The 23,418-nt window shown below is 34.9% G+C and overlaps 1 protein-coding gene and 1 non-coding gene across 9 annotated transcripts in view; one reads left to right on the top strand and one right to left on the bottom strand.

Annotated features, from left to right (window-relative positions):
- The window catches only part of PIK3C2G (phosphatidylinositol-4-phosphate 3-kinase catalytic subunit type 2 gamma), a 347,337-nt gene that overhangs the window by 216,169 nt on the left and 107,750 nt on the right, over positions 1 to 23,418 (top strand). For all 8 annotated transcript variants that reach the window (XM_042945913.1, XM_042945912.1, XM_042945916.1 and 5 more), the window contains 6 exons: positions 1,384 to 1,564; positions 3,610 to 3,717; positions 9,474 to 9,566; positions 11,020 to 11,149; positions 16,021 to 16,157; positions 17,994 to 18,163. In XM_042945913.1, coding sequence (XP_042801847.1) covers positions 1,384 to 1,564; positions 3,610 to 3,717; positions 9,474 to 9,566; positions 11,020 to 11,149; positions 16,021 to 16,157; positions 17,994 to 18,163 — 819 coding nt within the window. The remainder of the gene's footprint in view (positions 1 to 1,383; positions 1,565 to 3,609; positions 3,718 to 9,473; positions 9,567 to 11,019; positions 11,150 to 16,020; positions 16,158 to 17,993; positions 18,164 to 23,418) is intronic.
- Positions 13,577 to 13,683, bottom strand: LOC122225662. The gene has a single exon (XR_006205278.1). It is a non-coding gene; the product is annotated as a U6 spliceosomal RNA (small nuclear RNA).

A 23,418-nucleotide genomic window follows, 5' to 3' on the forward strand; every position in this document is an offset into this window, starting at 1 on the left:
AAGAACTATTATTCCACGTAAAAGCAAAAGAGGTGCTAGACGATAAGTTGGCTTTATAACAATGACAAGAGAGCAAGCTCTTACCAAAAAAAAAAAAAAAAAAAAAAAAAAAGTATACTCACTTAATTATATTTTAACTTCAGTATGTAGAAACAGAGAACATAAAACAAATGAAAATAATGTATTAGAGTCTCTATAGCATAATACATATTAGGCAGAGATGCAAAATTAAGAATGCAGAATGAAATTCATCTATATATTTTTCGACTGCTCTGCATTTAATCTTTTTTTTTTTTTTTAGTGTTCCATTCTCACAATAACTTTCTTCTAGTTTCTTTAAAGTTAATCTTTCAGAGAAGGAGAAGACTAGAGACCAGTTAAGATTAAAAGAATCAATCAAAGAGAGGTTAACATTCAAAGGTATTAGTTTTTTTATTCTATTTCAGTGGTTTAGGGCATAATAGAAAGTAAAGTTTAAGCATCTTAGAATAAGTTTCAAGGCGATAAAAATTGTCACATGGCAGACAGAGTAGTAAAATATTTGTTACCACTCCGTTATCTAGCAAAGCATTCTCACTCTTTTATGTTCTATGCCTCCCATGTTCATGACATGCACATGCAGCCAGGCAGTGGCAGAAGTTGGCTGGGGAGGCCATGAAACACAGATGAACTCATGTTGGCTGACTAGTAGGTACATTGTGCTAAGCCCTTTTGAATGCATTAGCTCATTCTGTGTTCTGTACAGCTGTGCATAGTCAGAGTTATTGCTTTATTTTATGGATAAAGAAAGAAAATCTCAGCCTAGTTAAGTAACCTAAGTTACTTAGAAGTTGTATAGGACTGAGATTTGAATCCAGAAATGCCTGAAAACAAAAATCATGCTCTTGCCTTTACAATATCTTCTTGCAGATAGTCAAGGGAAGATACTAGAAGAAAGAGAAATACATAGGTATGTGACAGTGTGGGGGACATGGTCTTTTGAAGAAAAGTAGAAAAACGTAGGTTTTATGGTTGAGTTCCAATATAGTAAAGTCGCTAATAAATACTATTTCTAAAATTCTTTGTCCTTATTTTAATAAGTCAAAAATATGTTCTTAAGTATTTGTTACAGAATTAAAAAGCCTGAAAGAAGAAAAAGTGCATTGTGAACTGAAATGAATAAAAAGCAGGTCTCTTATTGATTCTTCACTCTAGGAATCTCATTAACTATCAGATGGAATTTGATGACTGCCAACGAATAAACAACATTTTCCCCCATTCAAGGCTGTTAAACTGCCCAAACCACCAAATACAGATTAGTCCAAAATGCACTGATTGTTCTTGCTGGAGGTGGTTAAAAAATCAGCTATAGATACAAGAATTCTTTTTCTCTCTTTCCTTCAGGCTGCTAAAGGATGCACAGAATGAAACTTATTTTAAAAGCTGGTATCAGAAACTATTGGCGGCTCTCCAATTCTGTTCAGGAAAAGCCTTGAGTGATGAGTTTTCCAAAGAGAAGAAACTTATTAAAATTCTGGGAGACATTGGGGAAAAAGTCAAGTCTGCCAGTGACCCTCAAAGACAGGTTTGTTGAGAAATTAATCTTCATGTAGTGTTTTCTTTAATCTTTTGTTCAATTAAGTTTTAATTTCATAGCTTAGAAAGTAAATTCCGTGTCTATACTTAGTTCTAAGGTACCCAAATCAATTATTTTAATCAAGATTTTTTTTTTCAATTTACAGTCTAAAGTTAATGACTCATTAATTATTTTCTGGTGGTAGCAAAAAGTTGAAAGCAAGCTAAATAAACTGGTTTAAAATTATAAAACTTGTGTATGAGTTCCATCTTTATTTCTTACATTTTAAAATTCCTCACATACTTGAGATGCATACTACAGTTAAGTAAGTCTGATACCTTTTTTGACCACTTGCATTAAATTCCAAAGTGATAGTGACATTATTCTTTCAAATAAATATATTTCTCTCACCTTGACTGGCTGTTTTTATAACACTTCTTCACATGAAAATAAGAAAATAAAAAAGAGTTGGAAGAAGCATTTACAAATTTGCACAATTCAAATTACTGCTATCTATTTCTCTCTACTTCTTTTTATTTTTTTATTTTTTTATTTATTTTTTTTTTTTTAAATTGTTTTTTAATGTTTATTTATTTTTGAGACAGAGAGAGACACAGCATGAGCAGGGAAGGGGCAGAGAGAGAGGGAGACACAGAATGTGAAGCAGGCTCCAGGCTCTGAGCTGTCGGCACAGAGCCCGACGCGGGGCTCGAACTCACGAACCGTGAGATCATGACCTGAGCCGAAGTCGGACGCTTAACCGACTGAGCCACCCAGGCGCCCCTCTACTTCTTTTTAAAAGGTACTAATTAGTGTTGTATGGAAGTGTTGAATCACTATATTGTACACCTGAAACTAAGACTACACTGTATGATAACTAACTAGAATTTAAGTTTTTTTAAAAAAGGTTTTTTTTAAGTTTATTTTTATTTATTTTGAGAGAGAGATAGAGAGCAAGCAGGGAAGGGGCAGAGAGAGAGGGAGAGAGAATCCCAAGCAGAGGCTCCATGCTCTGTCAGCACAGAGCCCGATGTGGGGCTCGATCTCATGAAATGTGAGATTATGACCTGCGCCGAAATGAAGAGTTGGATATTTAACCAACTGAAGCACCCAGGTGGCTCTTGAATTATTTTTTAAATTGTTACTGTTTTTCCGCACTTTTTGATAAGGGATACACAATTTTAAAGGTATTGTTTGTGGTTTCAGACCTTCCCACAGGTACAGAGAACTATGGAAGGTAGTGAGTCAAGTATCGGAAATATACTCCTTGGCATTTAGTAAACTATTTGTTCAAATACATTGCTATTTCTGACAATTATCAACTGTCTGCAATTATCATCTTTTGCCATTATTACTCTTAACATATGTGAATTTGTTTTCTAAAATGTACTATTACTGGGACACCTGGGAGGGTCAGTCAGTTGAGTGTCTGACTCTTGATTTCAGCTCTGGTCATGATCCCTGGATCATGGGATCGAGCCCCATGTTTTGTCAGGTTCCGTGCTATGCATGGAGTCTGCTTGACATACTCTCTTTCTCTCTCTCTCTCTCTCTTCCTCTGCCCCCCCTCACTCTCTCTAAAAACTAAAAAAAAAACTGAAACTAAAACTAAAGAAATAAAATTTACTGTTACTATTAAGTATAAGTCTTGAGAGTTACAAACTAAGATTCAAAGAAATTAGATTCAACAGAAATTGATCATGTTAATCATTACTTGAAGCAGGTATTGCAAGTTGGTGGGCCACAAGTCAAATCCATCCCATCCTGTGTTTTGTTTGAACACAATAGTTCTTTGTTTTGGTTTTGTTTGTAATTGAATTTAAAATCCTGTAGAAAGAGAATGAGCTCTAGTTCCCCATTTTCCCCAACACTCCCTATTGTCTTTAGCCCACTGCCTCCTTGTATATGGCTACATAACCAATTTGACCCCAAAGCATCCAAGTATGCAGCCCCAGAATTAGAGTTTATTTAATCAATAGAAGAAAATTATAACTTGAAAGAAAATTCAAGTTCTTTACAGTTTCTGAAATGTTTTTTCTAATGATTTTTCACAGGAGGTACTGAAGAAAGAGATTGGCAGACTAGAAGAATTCTTTCAGTGTATAAATACCTGTCACCTTCCTCTGAACCCTGCCCTGTGTATAAGGGGTATTGATCATGATGTAAGTCAGTTTATTTGGTAGATAAACTGAGTGTTTTTGTTTTGCATTATTTAGTTCACTGTATGTTTTTTGAAATGGCAAAAACAATTTGTAAATTGTCATTGCAAGTACCTTAAGAAAAAAGTAATCGAATCCCATCCATACTATGTGCTGCATTTGATACACTGTGTAAGGTTGAGATTGCATTGACCTCATCATAAGATTTGTAGGTTTAGAAATAAACTATCAGTTCAGTAAATAAATAAATAAATAATGATACTTCTCCCTAAATTGATTTCTTAATTTATTCAAAATGGTTGATTTGGTGACCTTATGCAGGCTGGGTTTAATTTCATGCTTATTTAGATTATGTGCATACACATGCCTAGTATGCTAAGGATATTATTAGCTACAACATCTCAGTTTTTATTTAATTTAAAATTTACTGAAACTCATGGGTCAGTGTGCCATATAATATATTTTGTTATTTTACTTATGCCTGGAGTGACCTTCCTTGCATCAGACACAAATTCGTTTTCTTCTTAAGCCTCTGCCAGTCACACTTCTTTAACTTAGAATCATTCTTTCTCCTTTTTTGCATGAACTTTATTAGCCTCCTCCTCAAAAGTCCAAGAAGACTAGGAAACGCAAATAGAGAAAGGACTGATAAGCAAGACTTAGAAGAAAAGAGGTTAAACTATCACACATGCACAATAAATGTTACTTGACTAAAGCCATATGACAATCAAGGAAACAAATCCAATACTTAGGAGAAAAATTAGTCCATTATTAGCATGAATATAAAAATTCTTGCCAAGAAGTTGGTACTATTGCCTTTATGGCTTTGCTGCTTCAGACACCTTAGAAACTTTCCTAATATGCTGCACAAGTATATTTTGAAAAATAACAAAATAATGCATCAAATTTTATAAGTTGACATAGGTCTATCTGGGCTAAGTTCCAAATCATTGCTAATTTTCAAAAATTGTGTAACTTTTTAGTCATTAGCAATATCCACTGATTAATGCTGATAATATAGGGAAATGTGGCATTTCAAAGACATGGTATCTTAAAGGAGAAAGAACAGTATGGATCATTGAGTCCATATATTATTTTTGTTGTTGTTGTTGCTGCTTTCTTGATTTGTTGTTTAAGGAGGAAAACATATTTTTCAGTTACAATGCCATATTAAGTCTTGTTTTTTTGTATACCTTGAAGATGTGGGACGTTGGCTCTAATGGGTGGCTACTGAGGATGCCCATGTGAGATGATCAGGCTGAGGGTCACCAGCCCAGGTGACCTAGCACTGCACCTAGCACCACACCTAGCACTGTAATTGGGACCATACTCCTTTCCTTTACTTACCTGCAGACACTTTTCCTGAGTCTGGGAAGTGCACCAAGCAGCTACCTCTTTGCTCCATTTGTTCTGGTCAGCTGTGCCTCACACAAGGCTGGGCACCTGTGTATAGAGCAATAAACAGCAGATGTGACCAGGTGACACTCTCTCCTGGGAAACATTTTAGTCTATTCTATAGTCCTGCCAAACAAGGAGGTCTGAAGGAACATACATAGCATCTGAAGGTGTGGTGAATGGGGCAAGGTTTCAATTAGAACCTGTATCAGAAGATCCATACTGGCAAGAGCTTCTAAGAATGTAATGAATATGATAAGACATTTAGAGAGACCTCTCAGACAATGGTTCATTTGAAAATCTACAAAGGAGGGAACCCCTATGAATGTAACAAGCATAGAAAGATCTGTCATCATTGCTCCCATCTCATTCAAGATCAGAGATTCCATAATTAAGAAAACCTTATAAATGTGCTTAATATATAAAAACCTTCACTCAGAGTTCCCTACGCATTGACCCTCAGATAATATCCTGTGGAGAAGACTTATAAATTTTATGTAGGAGGCCTTCATTCAGAGTAAAAGCCTTTTTCAACATCAAGTACTTCATACAAGTGAGAAGCATTACAGTTGAAATTAGTGTGGAAAAGCTCTTGGAAGCTTTTTTTTTTTCTTCTTGGAAGAAGAAACCATCTTGACCACCAGAGAATCCATAATGGGAAGAATCTCTGTGAGAATAATGAACATAGTAAGGCTTTCAGTCAGTGTAAATGTCTTATTTGACATCAGAGCCTCTGCACTTGGGAACAAGCACATAAATATAGGCAGTATGGAAAAGGCTTCAGTCAGAACTCTCAACGTGTTGGCTATGAGCAAATTCGTACCAGAGAAAAACATTTGGAATACAGCATGACAAGACATTCAGTCAGAGTAAATGTCTTATTTTATGTCACTCGACTTCACACAAGCAAAAAACCCTGTAAATATGGAAAATAAGCAATCAAGACTCACATCTTGTTGTGTAACAGAGAATTCACACTGGTGAAAAATCCTATGAATGTAGTAAGTATGGAAAAATCTTTGGTTATAGCACCAATTTTATGATGTCAGAGAACCCATCTGGGGAGAAACTCTATAAATGCAGTGACTGTGGGAAAGCCATTTGGGATAGTTCACAGCTTATCATGCATCAGAGAGTTCACACTGGAGAGAAGCTCTATGAATGTGGTGACTATGGGAAAGACTACAGTCAACATTCTATTTTAATCACCATCAGTGAATTACACTGGGGAGAAGCACTCGGGCCTAGCTCAGTCCATTTTTTAAAGTATGGTTCTCCAAGATGGAGGGCAAAGGTCTCAGCTTTGGATTAAACCTTCTTTCAAAGAACTTTTACCCTTGTCTCTCCTTGGAAGCACTAATCACAATGGACCATTTCCTTTGGGTCACTAGGGAATGGACCATTTAGGAGAGTGGTTATAACTTAATGCAATCTCTTCTCTGCTCCTGGAAAGTGAGGACCACACATGTCATTTACTAATAGGTTTCTTTCCTTTTTTAAAAGCTATTTTAAATCTATGTCATTAGTGTGTGCTTCTCAAGAACGGAAGTCATATCTTGCGTTATCTATTCTAGCTTTCCTTATTTTCTTTTCTCTATTCCAGCTCTTTTATCTCACCATTTGAATAAAATTATCTTCCAAGAATTTAATTCATTCTTTCCTGTTTCTTGGTTGTGGCCTTCATAATCCACTTTTAACATCTAGTCTAAATTCTCATTTTTGCCTTTCCCTTCATAGAAAGCCTTTAAAAAAAAAATGCTTGCTAATCTCTGTCTTTCACAATCTTCAAATTCAGCTCATCTCTGAAAGACTTGTCTTTTTAAAGTGCTTCTCCATTCAACTATGATAAATGGTCTTGTAAATTATTTTCAACTTAATGCATATGTATATATGTTCATACCAACTTTCTGTAGGCTCTTGGAGAGAAGATACGGTGTCTCTTTCTGTTACCATATAGATAACAGTTTGTGCGTACTATTTGTCAAATATAAAATATTTTTCTCATGACTCTCAAAAAATACTCTGCATGTGAAAACCAAACTATAAAATAATTAAAGCAAAACAGCTTTGAGTGATGTAATTAAGCTTTGCCTTCAGCCTCCCTTTACCCTTTTTCTCTTCCCTGGACTTGGATGTCTCAAAAAGACCCTCAAGAATTGGATGAGCACAGTTTGAAAACCACTAATCTAGACTCATTTCTGGTCTAATACAGGATTTCCTAATTCAATACCATGAAAGAAGGTCATATGTTCCTTGATTGACTGATTCTTGAAGCAAGAATTCATTACTTAATAAGCAGCCTCACCTATTTACTATAAACCTCGAATTGATTCAGTAAGCAAGAGTTTCTGTTTGCTTAGGGATTAGGTTAGATTTCTATTGATAGGTTAAGTTAAAAAAATATATCCTTTCCTCTCTACCTCTACCGATTTCAGACTTCTCAAAAATAATGATATTCAAGCTGATCTTTCAACATGTATTGATGTCGTATTTTACTAAGTTGATAAATTGAAACCATCACATTATTTTCCTTTATTTAGTATTGATTTAACTCTTCACTGTCAACATGAAGTCTCTAATAGCCTAAAGACATATAGCCTTTGACACTCAAACAATTGTAAGAACATAAAGGAAAATAAGCAACAAGGAAAGTATAATGGAAAGTAGTCAATATCATAAGCTGAAAGTGGAAATGCAAAGTGTAATTGAAAGAAATGAAAAGATGAAATGAAATTGAAATGAAATATGTTGTACTGTTATTTGTGAAGGTAAGAAAATGTTCATTAACAAAAAAGAGAAAGGGAATGCATTATTTTTTTTTAAGTACTCAATTAGTGTCAGGCACTGTAGAAGCTCTTTTATATCCATTAGTCCATATGTCTATTACAAATATGTTTGAGACAGGGGTTATTATCCCCATTTTTCAGTGGGATACAAACATTTCAGTAACTTACCCAAGATCTTGCAGCTAATTAGTTACAGAGTTCAAATTTGAATTCAGATCTTCTTTTTTTTTTTTAACATTTTTTAATGTTTATTTATTTTTGAGAGAGAGAGAGAGAGACAGAGCATGAGTGGGGAGGGACAAAGAGAGAGACAGACAGACAGACAGACAGACAGAATCTGAAGCAGGCTCCAGACTCTGAGCTGTCAGCACAGAGCCCAATGCAGGGCTCATACTCACTAACCGCGAGATCATGACCTGAGCCAAAGTCAGACACTTAACCAACTGAGCCACCCAGGTGCCCCAAGTCTTTCTTTCTTTTTTTCTTTTAATTTTATTTATTTATTGTTGTTAGCTAATGTACAGTGTAGTCTTGGTTTCAGAAGTAGATTCCCGTGATTCATCACTTACATACAACTTCCAGTTCTCCCAATAAGTACCCTCCTCAATGCCCATCACCCATTTTCCCCACCCCCAACCCCCTAACCCCATCAACCCTCAGTTTGTTCTCTGTATTTAAGAGTCTCTTATGGTTTACCTCCCTCTCTGTTTGTATCTTATTTTTCCTTCCATTCTCCTACGGTCTTCTGTTAAGTTTCACAAATTCCACATACGAGAGAAATCATATATCATTCTCTGACTGACTTATTTCACTTAGCACAATACACTCCAGTTCCATCCATGTTGTTGCAAATGGCAAAATTTCATTCTTTTTCATTGCCAAGTAGTATTCCATTGTGTATATAAATATAAATATATAATATATACCACATCTTCTTTATCCATTCATCAGTTGATGGACATTGGAGCTCTTTTCATAATTTGGCTATTGTAGATAGCACTGCTATAAACATTGGGGTACATGTGCCTCTATGAATCAGCACTCCTGTATCCTTTGGATAAATTCCTAGTAGTGCTAGGGTCATAGGGTAATTTGATTTTTAATTTTTTGAGGAACCTCCATACTGTTTTCCAGAGTTACTGCACCAGGATTTTCTTAACTCTATATCCATATTTCCTTAAAGTATGCTGCAGGGAAGAAATAATTAAATGGAAATAGATTTTTTAATAACAATTTTATCTTTTAGATATTAACCGACTAGCATAAACACAATATCTACATACTACTTAGTTTATTTAACCTCCCAACATATCACCACTGTTCAGTGAGAAAAAAATGTAGTTGAAGACTTACAGCCTGCCAAGAAGCTGTATTTTCAATTTCTAAGGTTTTGGTTAGTAGACTAAAGTTGTTTTGTTGTTGTTGTTAATAAATATGTTTCTTTGTTCCAAAGTGTAAAAATTATTCATATGTGTTATATTCGCTTCTATAACAAATTATCCAAGAGGCCTGTGATTTCATGGAAAGTGTTCTTGTTCCTTTATTTTTCTAAGCATTTTTTTCCTTCTCTTTCCATAGGCATGTTCATATTTCACATCTAATGCTTTGCCACTGAAGATTACTTTCATCAATGCTAACCCAATAGGCAAAAACATCAGCGTCATTTTTAAGGTACAGTAGCCCTCCTGAAACATCAAATTGATTTCACAGGTAGAATTATTGATTTATTTCTCACAAAAAGAAATGATTACAGCTATTTTCTGCTGGCAACAACACAGAGGATTCCAGTTATTTTTATTCTGCATTTTTACAGAATTATAGTACATGTCAAACTGTGATTGATAATAAATAAATCGTTATTGGCTCAAGCTAGTGAACCTTCAGTGCAAAACTTAAGAAGAGATGTTTCAATGAATAAAATTATATAATCACTTTTGAGTAGCACAGAATGTGGAATGTTTGGTTAGCCCTTAGTGGAAGAGTTTTCTTTTGGTTTATATACTAAATTAGAATCAATATTAGCTGAAACTCAAATGATATGTTAATTTAACATAAAATTCTTATCTGCAAGAACTTGCTTATTTTAATAATTTGAGTTATTTTCTTCTTTTTAAATAAATATGGGCCAAATCAGTCTTTATCATGAATCCCATGAGAAAAGAGTAAAAGGTAGTAACAGAGTTAAAGACAGGTAGGAAAGAGGGACTGAAGAAGAAACTGTAGTGGAACAGTAAGAATTTACATTCATTCACTTAATTTAATCAATTATTCAGCCAAACCAGACAACCAGCTCTCAGAGTGAATTATTTGGTGGATTTTGACTATTTTTGAGGGTAATTTTTAGCACACCCTACTTTGGCTTTGACCTGTGTCACCTCAAGCATTAATGGTCACATGACACTGCATTTTTGACGAAGAAAAAAAATAACAAAATTTCATCTTGGAATATTTTTCTGCATATTATTTAGAAAGCATTTTCAAAACCAAACCTGTTAGTTTAAAAGCATAAAACTATCCTCCTTCCCTTTGGACATATTCCATTTCCTTCACTTATGCTAGAAAACCATCTCTTAATCATTTCTTCTTATTATCAAAGGCTGTTTACTCTGCAAAATTTTTAACCACCTTCATAATATGAGAAGTCAATGATTTAAAGTCTAATGAATCCTGTGTGTGCTATTTATACTCCTAGTCAAGAAGCTCTTGGTATTCTAACTGTATATCAGTATATACATTTATGGCATACGAAATAGTGTTTCAGTTCGAAAGAAATCTCTCTTGGTTGAGTTTGAAATTTGGATAAACATTCATTGAGTCTCTCTTCTCTAGACTTTAAGTCTAAGACATTGCACGTGGATGATAAATTGAAAGATTATTATCAGGAACAGCATTCCAAGCAACTTCTAACTTGATGGCTGAAGCTTCTGTAATCATTTAAAGGAAAGTTCTTATTTTCTTTGATCTTCTCTCAGAAACACAAGATGTTCTTAGTACTAATAAAACAATTGAAACCATCCTAAGTCTGGCTAGAAATTTCTTTGAGGAAAGAAATGACATATACCATATTTGAAGGCCTTTAATGGAATTCAAGGAGAAATCCAGTCTATAATTTTGTTTTTAACAGGCTGGCGATGATCTCCGTCAGGATATGCTTGTTCTGCAGATTATTCAAGTGATGGACAATATTTGGCTGCAAGAGGGGTTGGATATGCAAATGATCATTTATAGATGTCTATCCACAGGAAAAGGTCAAGGTCAGTATAGATTAGAAAGTGATTTGACTTACATTATTTATCTCAAACATTCACTGGTAGCATGACACCAAACTTTCACAGCCTTCATTTTACACTATAAATTTTAAAATCAAAAGAACTATATACAAAGTCATTCTTCTTTCTTAAAAAGAATTATTTTCAAAATAGTTTACATGGAATGTAATGTCTTTGATGATAGTAATTAAGATTTTGACATTCCAGATGTTAACCGTGGTATCTTTTCCTGTATCTTTTGTGTGTTTTTTTTCTCTTAAAGATAATAATAGAAAAACCTACTTGTTCAAAAAAATTCAATTGCTGCCTATTAACACAAAATTCACAAAGTCGCAAATGCTTAAAGGAGTTCTGAACATTCTAAATACCTTATAAACCTGCATTTAATTTCTAAAAGATGTTTCAGTAAATCATAATATCAATAGTCAAAGATGACCAAATATGCAAACTTTGAACATTCCAATATATTATTATAGAAATGTAATATAAAATATAGAAATACAATTACATTTATACACATTTTCAATGAAAATAATGTCAATGGTCCACCCAAATTATTAGCAAAACATCACAGGTAAAAGTTGTACTTAATTACAATAGTGCTAAATTGAAGAAATAATTCCTAAGATTCCTTATAATCTTTTTAAAATGTGGTCATCACCACTTAGAATTTCATTAAATTAATTGGTAGAAATTACAGCAGATACATTTACATAAACAAAGGGATAAAAAAAAATCATAGAACCAGAGACAGAACCTAGAACCATGTAGTTTGTTTCTTTTGGTCTGTTGTGGGTGTTTTGTTTTGTTTTGTTTTGTTTTATTAAGAAAGAGCTACAATTTAAACCTAACAAAAAACTATCACTGTCTGACCCCCCCAGTTCCTGAGGTTCCACCACTAGGCTCAGTACCCCAGACAACCATGACTTGAGACTTTAGAAACTAAGTACAGAAGCACCTCCACTTTAGTTTAACTTGCAACCTGATCCTTCAGGATAACTCTGTTACAAGTTACACTACCCAATTATTTTGATTCTGATAATAGGGCTTTTGCTTTCAGGACAAGTGTCTACCCCTTTACCCTTTCTAAAGCTCTATTTCCTAAGAGTCTTTATCATCACTGCTCTGAGATTGTTATTCCTTGAGTTTTACTCTCCCTTTTTTTACATGGGTAACTGAACTTTTTCAAATTCTAATGTATTAAAAGAGTAAGAATAAAGCTAGATGAACCAAGCTGAACTTTTTGATGCCATAAGGATCACCTTTTCTTCAGAAATTGAATATATCACTGACTTCAGTGGAATTCTTTTTTTTTAAGATTTTTTTAAGTTTATTTATTTAGAGAGAGAGAGCATGCACGTGTGCAAGCAAGGGAGGGGCAGAGAGAGAGGGAGGGAGAGAGAATCTCAAGCAGGCTCTGCGGAGTCAGCAGGAAGCCTGACACTGAGACTCAAACTGTGAGATCTAACTGTGAGATCATGACCTGGGCTGAAACCAAGAGTTGGGCACTTAACTGACTGAGCCACCCAGATGCCCCCTCTGTGGAATTCTTCAATTCCATCTTCTCATTTCTTTGTTTATAACTATAGAATATAACAGAGGCTAAATCTTTTAAAGTTAATAAAATGGCTCAATAAATATGAATGTAGACTTGTCCACAGTTGCAGATGTTGTAAAACAAGCAAGCTATTATTCTCTCCTATCTATCAACAATCTTCTATAGTTGTAAGATTTGAGAGGGCGTTATACTGGCAAAATACTTCTTCAAGAAAAATAGAAATCTTTAAGGCAAATGTCATTTTTAGGAGGTCAGGTTCCATTTTTATTATGCTTCCAAGGCTTATTGAATATCTATTATTTTGAAAAAATATCACAGAGTAAGGTAAAGTATACTAAAATGAGCTAATCAGAGTTGCTGCCCTTAAGGAGAGTATATTCCAGGCCAGAAGTTTGCATGACTTTATCAACATGATTGTTGATTATAATTCACATGACTATTTTGTACATGATGTCCAGGAGATTTAAGAGAGCCTATCAAGACAAATAATTCTTTAGGATTTATTTTATTTAGTTATTTATCTTTTTAAAAAATATATTGTCAAACTGGCTTCCATACAACACCCAGTGCTCATCCCAACAAGTGCCCTCCTCAATGCCCATCACCCACTTTCCCCTCCCTCCCACCCCCCCCCCATCAACCCTCAGTTTATTCTCAGTTTTTAAGAGTCTCTTATGGTTTGCCTCCCTGCCTCTCTGTTTGTAACTTTTTTCCCCCTTCCCTTCCCCCATGGTCTTCTGTTAAGTTTCTCAAGATCCACATATGAATGAAAACATATGGTGTCTGTCTTTCTCTGACTGACTTATTTCGCAGCATAATACTCTCTATTTCCATCCACGTTGGTTTAAATGGCAGAAAAATATGGAAGCTTCATGAATTTGCATGTCATCCTTGTGCAGGGGCCATGCTAATCTTCTCTGTATTGTTCCAATTTTACTACATGTGCTGCTGAAGGGAGCACAGGATTTATTTTATTGTTGGCTCTCCAAATTTGATGGGCGTAAAAGTTACTTAGGGGAAATGGAGTAGAGATAACTAGACCCAACCAGGTACTAAATCACATTCTCTACGTAGGCATTGAAGAGAGGAGGGGGTTCTCAAGTCTTTGTGACTGTAAAAAGCTGCTCTATTATTTCTTATGCACCCCAGTTTGAGAGCCACTGCCTTATATGACACCACCTTGAAAAGTTCTGTCCCCAAGAAACTTACTATTTAAAATGTGACCCGGGGAATCAGCAGCATTAGCATCACCTGGGAACTTGTCAGAAATGCAGAATCTCAGACCTCACCCCTACCCTAAAGAATTAGAGCCTACCTTTTAACAAGACCCCCAAGTGATATATATATATACACACACTAAAATTGGAGAATCTCTGCATTCAAGGACTATAAGAATAGAACTATACATATTACTCAATGTGCACAGATTTGATAGTATTTAAAAGGTGTATGATACATACTATCTTAAAATGTATAAAATGTAATTTATGGTTTTATTAATAGACAAAATTTGGCCACCATGATTGTTAAAAATTAGGTGCAAGGTTTTCAGGGTAGTCAGCAATGTAAGTCTTATGATAAATGGCTTGGGATTTAGCAAAGATTAATTCCCTAAAGACAAATGTGGTCTGGAAAGTAACTGACATTGCTACAGCACAGTATCTAAATGGTGTAATAATCTAAGTCTTTATTTTGGACATGGTCAAATGTGAGGCAATGAAGTACTAAGGAACCAGATAGAAGGTGATTTCCCTTTAGGTGTATTAAGTGGAGGAACTGGAAATTTGAGGAAGGAAATGTTCAGTATTAGAAAGAGGAATCACTTCTCTCTAAAATTATTACATTAATACAAAATGTAAAGCCTTACATTTTCTATCTCACTTAATATACATGAGAAAACCTGCATGAGAGCCAAATACTATTGGGGAGAAAGGAGAAGTACTATGATATTAAGGATAAGCCCAAGATTTACTTCTAGAGTATTCAGTTATGTCCTTCCTTCCTCCCTCCTTCCCCCCTCCTTTCCTCCCTCCATTCTTTCCTTCCTCTCCCTATCTCTCTTTCTCCCCTTCCTTCCTTCCTTCCTTCCTTCCTTCCTTCAGATATGCTTTATAGGTTATTTCTGCAGCATTCAATATTCCATTCCCACTCCCCATGTTTAAATTTCTTTCTGATCCAGCAATGTAGATGTCTAAGAGTCACAACTGGACTATTAAATATTAAGAGAGATTAAGGCTGCAACCAGCTACTGCTGGCCGACTCCAGCACAGAGAAGTGTTTCATTTACCAACACTGTGATTTGATTAATTGTTGTTTAATCTGAATGTTTGAAGACAGATTATGAAATAGTTTCATAAATTCAAACATCTCTCTTTTCAAATAGTTTCATTTGTGTCCTTGGTCTCTTTGGACATTTGAGTTTTCAACTCTTGCAATTTTCAAGATTGTGGAAATCAAAAATACTAGACTTTAATTTCTTTCAGTGATTTTATTTACAGAACAGTATATTACAGGTTGTTTTGTGGACATTAGTCTGGGCAGTTTTATTAAATACTGGGTCTAAATTGCTATTCTGTACAGAATAAAAATCAGAAGATTTGAAAATATTTACATTTTAATAACCTTAGGAACACAATGAAAAAAGCCTTAATGGATACATGGCCAGTGGGGCAAAGGTCCTAATGAAGTTCAATCAATATATGCTCCCCTTTAAAAAATTATTAGCATAGTTTGTCTTTAATGTTGGCTGAGAAGAAAGGAGCAGATGGCTCTCCACATGTTTACTGCAATTATTCTGTTCACTCCTAGAAATGGGACATTTAACTATGAAGCTTTCATTAACCTGAACCTTGATTTTTATAATATATTTGAAATATTTGTTATGGATATTGTATTTGGTTCTCTTCTATCATAAATACGCTTGTTATACAAGTTTGAATGTCCTCTCTTCAACTGTAAATGAATGCACAAGTCATACAGTAATTAACCGACTATCTTATTGTCTGAGAGTTCTGTGAGACCGTCTAGATTGGCTCTCTACTGTAGTTCAAAAAAAAAAATAGTGAAGCTTCTTCTGATAGTTCCGAACACAATAAGTGCTCCCCAGGACTTCAGAAAAATTAGAAGGAAGTCTTCTTCATCCAGATAAGTCTTCTTCAGAAAAGAAGGTTTACAAAGAAAAGGATAACTGAAGTAGTGCTGAGAAGTATTGTTGCCACATAGGTCAAGATGTGTTAGCTAAGTATTCCTCATCTTGTGAAGAAGAAATTATTTATATCATCTCTTTTTTATCAACCAGGATTGGTGCAGATGGTGCCCGATGCCATCACCCTAGCAAAGATCCATCGCCATTCTGGACTGATAGGACCATTGAAAGAAAACACAATCAAAAAATGGTTCAGTCAGCACAACCATTTAAAGGCAGATTATGAAAAGGTTTGTCCTGCTGTAGCTAATTTTAAATAATGTACTTAAAGAAGAATATGCTCTGGATCATTAACTATTGTGTTGCATGAAAAAGTAAATTAAGGACACCTTGAGTTCTAATCCATTCAGTCATCAGCTTAGTAATAATGATCCAGTTTAAATGGTATATTAACTAGATAAAATTTCTGTATTTGGTTTTGTTTCTTACAGCCATCTCTCTTGAGATGTTGCTCCTGAAACTACTTCTTTCAAGTTATCTCTGACTATCTGTATACAACCTCCAGTTTCTATAAATCCCTCTCCTTCCTTTGCAATGCATTTCTTCTGCCGAGCTCTACTTTTTCATGCCTTATTCTTCCAATGTTTGTAAAATGCATAAATATCTCAGAACTTTACAAAATGTACTATTATATTTGACTGAAAACATTTTTTCCCACTTCCCTTTATGCTGGCATCTGGCCTGTGGTGTATAGTTGTGCAGGTTCTGCCATCTACCAGGGCTCCCAGCTGAGGAATGAGTTGCTTAAATCCAGTCTTTATTCCACTTGCCAAAGCATGAACTGGTCCAGCTGGGTCTACCTGGAGGGAGGAACATCTTTATGCTAATTCACACAAAGATACAATAAGGGCTAGCACTGAATTTTCTCCAAACTGTCCTGAGCACTGAAATTTCTTCATTCTAGGCAACTCCTCAGTCCTGAACAAAGTGGAATGATTGGTCACCCTAGTTAACACAGGCCATGATAGGGAGACCCAAGAGTTCATCGGTTTCAGATTTCTATGAGATTGAAGTGGAGCAAAATATGGGGTTTTGGAGGTCAAATAACAAATATGAGGTGACATTACCTTGAAATCTATTTTGTAATCATTCACAAAATTAGAACTTGAGTTTTGCACAAATCCCTGGGGTTATATCGTTTGAGGTGTTTACGCATATATTTGCTCTTCACAGCTACACATAAGGGCATCTTTTATTATCTTCACTTCGTAAGTGAAACATATATAATGAGACAAATTAAGTGACTTGTTCAGGCACTTGGGATATCTGGAACGAAGACAGGTAATCCAGTGACATAGATTTCCACTCCAGCATGTCAGCCACACCATTCCAGGAGACCCATTACCATGGCCCAACCAATCACTCACAGCTCCACCATGGTTACAGTCATGGTTGTATCACTGATGAAAATAATGTGTACTCAGGAAACATTTGAAAACAAAGAGTAATTTTGGCAAGAAACCTCTGTTTATTAAAGAAACAGAAGCCACAATTGACTTAGTGATAACCTGCTTCCACCCACACAGACATTCACTGATGTATACTGTACCAAGACACTTTTGGACATTAGCTGGATGACATATTTGTAAGGATAAACATAATATATTACCTATATCTCAATACAGTTTTTTCTGTGTTACAAATTCAAATATTCAAAATTGACATTTTAAGTTTCTCTGGGGATAGGAAATATTGAGCCATATTTTTCCTTCTTCTTTTACCTTGAAAAAAAATCATTCAATATTGTATACTTGGGACATCAAAAAAATACACCAGGAATCCTCTTCAATAAGCTATGAAAATTAGATCCAACTGAATGAAAGAGATATTTTGCCCAATTTAAATGAAAACATTTATTAGCCACAGAAGAAATTGCTTCATGTTCTTCTATAGCATATCAAGAACCAGTCATTTAATCATAATCTTCTCTCAACTGAGACGTAGAAGTGGGTCTCGATTATGTAATTTCGCTTTTTATACTACTTTTTACCATTATCTCTGATGCTAATGCATTTGCTTATTTTATCTGTGTGTTATCTTTGTGTTATTTCTTTTCAACCAATTAGGCCTTGAGGAACTTTTTCTATTCCTGTGCCGGCTGGTGTGTGGTAACGTTCATCCTGGGAGTCTGTGACCGACATAACGACAATATCATGCTGACAAAGTCAGGCCACATGTTTCATATTGACTTTGGAAAATTCCTAGGTCATGCACAAACATTTGGAGGGATAAAAAGGTCAGTGTGAAAATAATGTCTATTACAGTAATTAAGCAATGTCCCGGAGTGATATAGGACATGTAATAGCATAGAAACCCGGCAGATGGCTTGCTCCCCCAGCTCTCAAACCCCCCCAGATAACATAAACATGTTTATATGTCTAATATGATTGAAGGAAATATTTTCTTCAATATATTTTTAATGGAACAAATTAGGTTTCCTCAAATTGTTAGTGGACTTCTCCCATGAGAAACTAATCCTGCTCCAGTCTGAATTGTCTGAAATATAATATTCTTGCTTTCTTATAAACCCTGAATGGACAATGAGGCATGAATTCGTGGTCTCAATACATCCAGTATATTGCCCATAGCAATCACCATCCCTGGTCTACATATCACAAAACTAGCACATTTCCTACACTGAAATAACCTTAAGTCATTTCAAAAATACCCAGTGAGCAACAACCGATCAAGGCTCTGAGGATGTAACAGCAAACAAGGAAGACACAAACCTGATAATCTTTCTAGGAAGAATGATACACATTAAACAAGTTAGCATGTAAAGAAGTAATATGAGTAAATGAAGAATTTAATTTCTTAATAAGAAACTGAAGCAAAGAAATTATATGGAGAGTGACTGGAGCAGGGATGCCATTTTAAAGAGGCCTCTAGAAAGAGATGAGAGACCACTGTGTAATTAATTATCTACCTTGTGGAACTCCATGAGAATAGATTTCTAAGAAAAGAGAACAACAAAAGTAATAGTCATGAGCATGAAAATAAGCCTAGTATGATCCAGTGATAAGAAGACCTGGGACCTGGAAGTGGATGGAGAGGGGGCAGGCAGTAAGATGTAAAGGTGAAGAGCTTGAGGAGGCCAGACCAAGTAGGGCACTGAGGACATGGTATGAGGGTTGGTTTTTATTTTGGGTTCGGGGCAAGCCATTGATGGATTTCAGTGAATTTCAAAACGTGTTCTTCTCTCCTGTGAAGTAGTAAGAACAGTTAGGAGTCTACTACAATGATTAGGGCAAGGCCTTAATGGAAAAGAAGTGGTAAAAACTGAGATTCAGAATATAATTTGGGGTCAGAGCCATAAGACCTGCTAATTGATTGGACATTGGCAGTGACTAATGGCTGGGGGAGGGGCTTAGCAAGTAGAAATAGAAAAGAAAACATTCTATTTTGCCTGGATAATGCCTGGATCTTTAATCTTAACAAATAATTATATCATTTACTGAAACCAAAAAGACTGGTGGATGAATAAGTTTTTGTTTTATTTTATTTGAACTGGGACAAGGAAACCCAAAGTTTAAGACTAAAGTCCCTTGCTTTAAAAAGATACAATACCTTAAAGTAGAAATGGGACCAAATCATTCCAAAGAGTAATCACTCACTTTTAGCTAAAAGTATCTACTCAGTCAAAGGAATAATAATGTCTTCTATAATATAACATGATGAACTCTCACTAGATGGCAGTTATCTGGTATTAAAATGCCAATATAAACTACATAATATGGTATCTCCTATTTTGTAGAAGCATACAAATGGAATCATTTCACATGTTGTTATTTTCAATGCATTGCCTTCTATTATGACTACCTCAAGAAAATTCACCACATCTGCATTCATTCCTTAAAAATCTACTGAGGATAATCTGCGTGCCAAGCACTGTGATAAATCTTGAGGATACAAAGGTGGATAGTACACATTTACCACCTCAATGGGGTTTGCTCTTTCTTAGACTACTAGAAGACAAAAACATAAATAATCATTATAAAATGTGATAAAGGCAGAAATAGATGTACGGACTATCAGAAAAGCATAGAAGCAAGATACCTAGTTTATGAAAGACAAAAGCTAATTAATGTACATAAGCATGAACATAATTTACCCATATAATACTTTTTCCCTACAATCCATTCTTTCCTAGAAATTTAAAGATTAGATTTCAATTCTGACATCTTTATTTATTTATTTTGCTGTATTGTCCACTGGATATTTGGGCTAACGCTTACTCATTTATTTAACCAGCAATAGTGTTGACCATGTGGGTGGTTAAAAAAGGAATAAAAATATTTCAGTTTCACAGAAAAAATTGAATAAGTCATAAAAAATAAGAACAAGTTACTAAACAATACGGTAAGTCCTATAATGGAGATATGTACCAGGGTCTATAAAAAAGGTGGAGCTCAATTTGTTTGTTTATTAATATTACAAGAGCTACTGCTGCTTCTGATTTAGCAATTTTTTTGACATATGATATTATATTAGTTTCAGGTGTACAACATATGATTCAGCAATTCTATATATTACAAAATGCTCACCACAAGTGTAGTCACCATCTGTCACCACACAGTTATTACATTATTAACTATATTCCCTATGCTGTACATTTCATCCCTGTGCCTTATTTATTTTTTAACTGGAAGTTTGTACCTATTAATCCCTTTCATCTATTTTTTCCTACTCCCTACTTTCCTCCCTTCTGGCAACTACCAGTTCTGGGTATTTATGAATGTGTTTCTGGATTCTTTATTCATTTATTTGTTTTGTTTGTTTTTCAGATTCTACATATAAGTGAAATCATATGGTATTTGTTTTTCTCTGTCTGATTTATTTCACTAAGCATAATACCCTCTGGATCCATTCATGTTGTCACGAATGACAAGATTTCATTCTTTATTATGGCTAATATTCTATTGTGTGTATATGCCACATCTTTATCCATTCATCTATTAATGGACATAAACACAGAGAAACATATATATTTTCAAACTAATATTTTCATCTTCTTAATGTAAGTACCCAGCTGTGGAATTACTAGATTGCATGGTGCTTTGTTTTTAATTTTTTGCTTTCCATAGTGGCTGCACCAATTTATATTCTGACCAACAGTCCCCAAGAGTTTCGTTTTCTCCACATCTTTACCAACATTTGTTATTTCTTGTGTTTTTGATACTAGCCATTCTAACAGCTGTAAGGTGGTATCTCACTGTGGTTTTGATTTGAATTTCCCTGGTGATTCATGATGTTCAGCATCTTTACATATATCTCATCTGTTGGCTGTCTTTACATCTTCTTTGGAAAAATGTCTATTCAGGTCCTCTCTTTGGCAATTTTAACTCTTTTAGGTAACATCTGAGGTACATGAAAATGCGTCCAGCACAGTACATAACCTCACTCATAGTAGGTTCTCAATATTGTTTATCAGTTAATAAACCATTCATGTGGAAGCCCTCAATCATTCAATAATCATTGATTGGATGAATGAAATGAAGCTGGCAGTGTCTTCTTGAGATGACTGATTATTGTTCACCAGCTAAGGAGGCCAACTGAAGCATTATGATCCATTTGGATTATTATTTGCAAGATTTTATCTCCACCAGTGGCTATGTAAGGCTAATTAGCAATGTCTCCTTGGATTTCTGTCTTGAAACTGATACTTCTGCTCTGAGTTTAACAGGTAAACTGAACTATTCCTACTCATTTTTATTCACTATATCTTTTGAATTACATTCTAATAGTTTCCTTCCCAGTGTCTTTTGGCTGTTTCTGAAGTTCATTTGAGTGTTGTTTCATAAGATGGCCAACTTCTTCTAACTTGGGACCATTGGCTGTTCTTATTGGTTGCTAGGTTGACAATAGACTTCTTATAAATTGAACCTCTATATTCTCCTAGGACACATGAATGTTCTTACTTATACTATATTTATTATATTATAGACCTGATCTTTAAAGAGACTAGCTTCACCTAGCTCCTTCTAAACACATACTAGGCATATTAATAACCCACCCATAATGTACAAAGCCACGTATGTAAATAATGCCCTAGGACTATCCTAGTCTCTCACAGTCTAGCAAGGCCATAATGCTCTAGTAATAACCCAGGATCATACTCCTTAACATAAAATGCTGCACCCACTGGGACTAGAAAGTACACGTATCTCAGATACATGTGTTTCTACTATTGTATACTCCTTAACACTATGGAAGATGAAAATATTTGTATAACTTTCTAGGTTTACAAAAGATTACTAACACATAGGGACTAATTTTACTTAATAATACATTTGCCTAAACCATTGTTCAACTGCACATAAGAGTACAGTTTCCAGTTGTGGGTGGTTTATAGGTTGGCAAAAGAAATCACATACACACATAAAACCCCCTCTCTAAGTTGTAGATATACCCTTTAGCCAAGGATACAGAATTTAATAATAGAAGTTAGCAGTCCAACAGAGCAGAACCAGATGTAGTATATCTTTCCCTTGATCTTTAGTTTCCTTAAGAAGAGCAATGAGGCAATGTTTTTTTTACAAGCAGGATCTTGAAAAAGAAGCTGATTTCTTGCTGGGCCATTGCCCTTTTATATTCATGCTTACATCACCATTCCAAAACCTCTCCCACTAACCATCTATATAATCCTATTTAGACAATGCCTACAGACATTGGCTCTCTTGATTCTTGGATTATATTGAGTCAGCCCAGCAACACTCACATTTGGAGTCCTTGCCCAGATGTCTCTAAACCATTCCTCTGAATTCAGTTTCCCAGAAATATGGAAAGCCCATGCTTTTACCAAATCAGAGGTTTCTGCAGACTTTCTAACTTTGAAGAAAGAAAAAAACCCTCACATCTCAGTTATAAATATGAAGGATTTCACATCCTGTGTATAAACAAACAATCCTTCATTATTGGTTTTAATTATTAGATTAAAGAGGATATTCACCAATGGATTAAATCACAGGGCAATTCAGCCCTAGCATTCCTTAATGATTCTGGGGAAATTTTGGCTAATCCTCACAATGTAAACAATGAAGAATTTCATCAACTTTCTGAAGCCAATGGGTTTTTCTTTTGAAATATTGCTTAATTATTATCTTCTTTATTTTATTTTATCTCACAAAAATTCAAATTAAAGTGGTTAACAAGTTATGCATCCACAATTTTTCAAAGTTCCCCTGTAACAATTTCTATATAGCAATTTTTTCATTAAATAAAAGATATTATTGTAACAAACTCTAAATTTCAACTCCATAATTTCTTGATAGTGACTCTTTTACAGAGGAGGAGAAACTAAGGAAGACATTTATTGGTGATATTTACTACTCTTCTAACTCATTATTTGATACTTTTTTTTTTGAAAACTATATTTTACAACCTGTATGGTCTTTCACTTCAGTAATGCTAGACTTGCATGAAATCTTTAATTTTAGGGACTGTATGAGTGGTGGTTGACGTCAGGTAGTCCAGAGATAGACTGTATGAGTT

The sequence above is a fragment of the Panthera leo genome, chromosome B4 (assembly GCF_018350215.1).
Source record: "Panthera leo isolate Ple1 chromosome B4, P.leo_Ple1_pat1.1, whole genome shotgun sequence".
Classification (NCBI taxonomy): Eukaryota; Metazoa; Chordata; class Mammalia; order Carnivora; family Felidae; genus Panthera; species Panthera leo.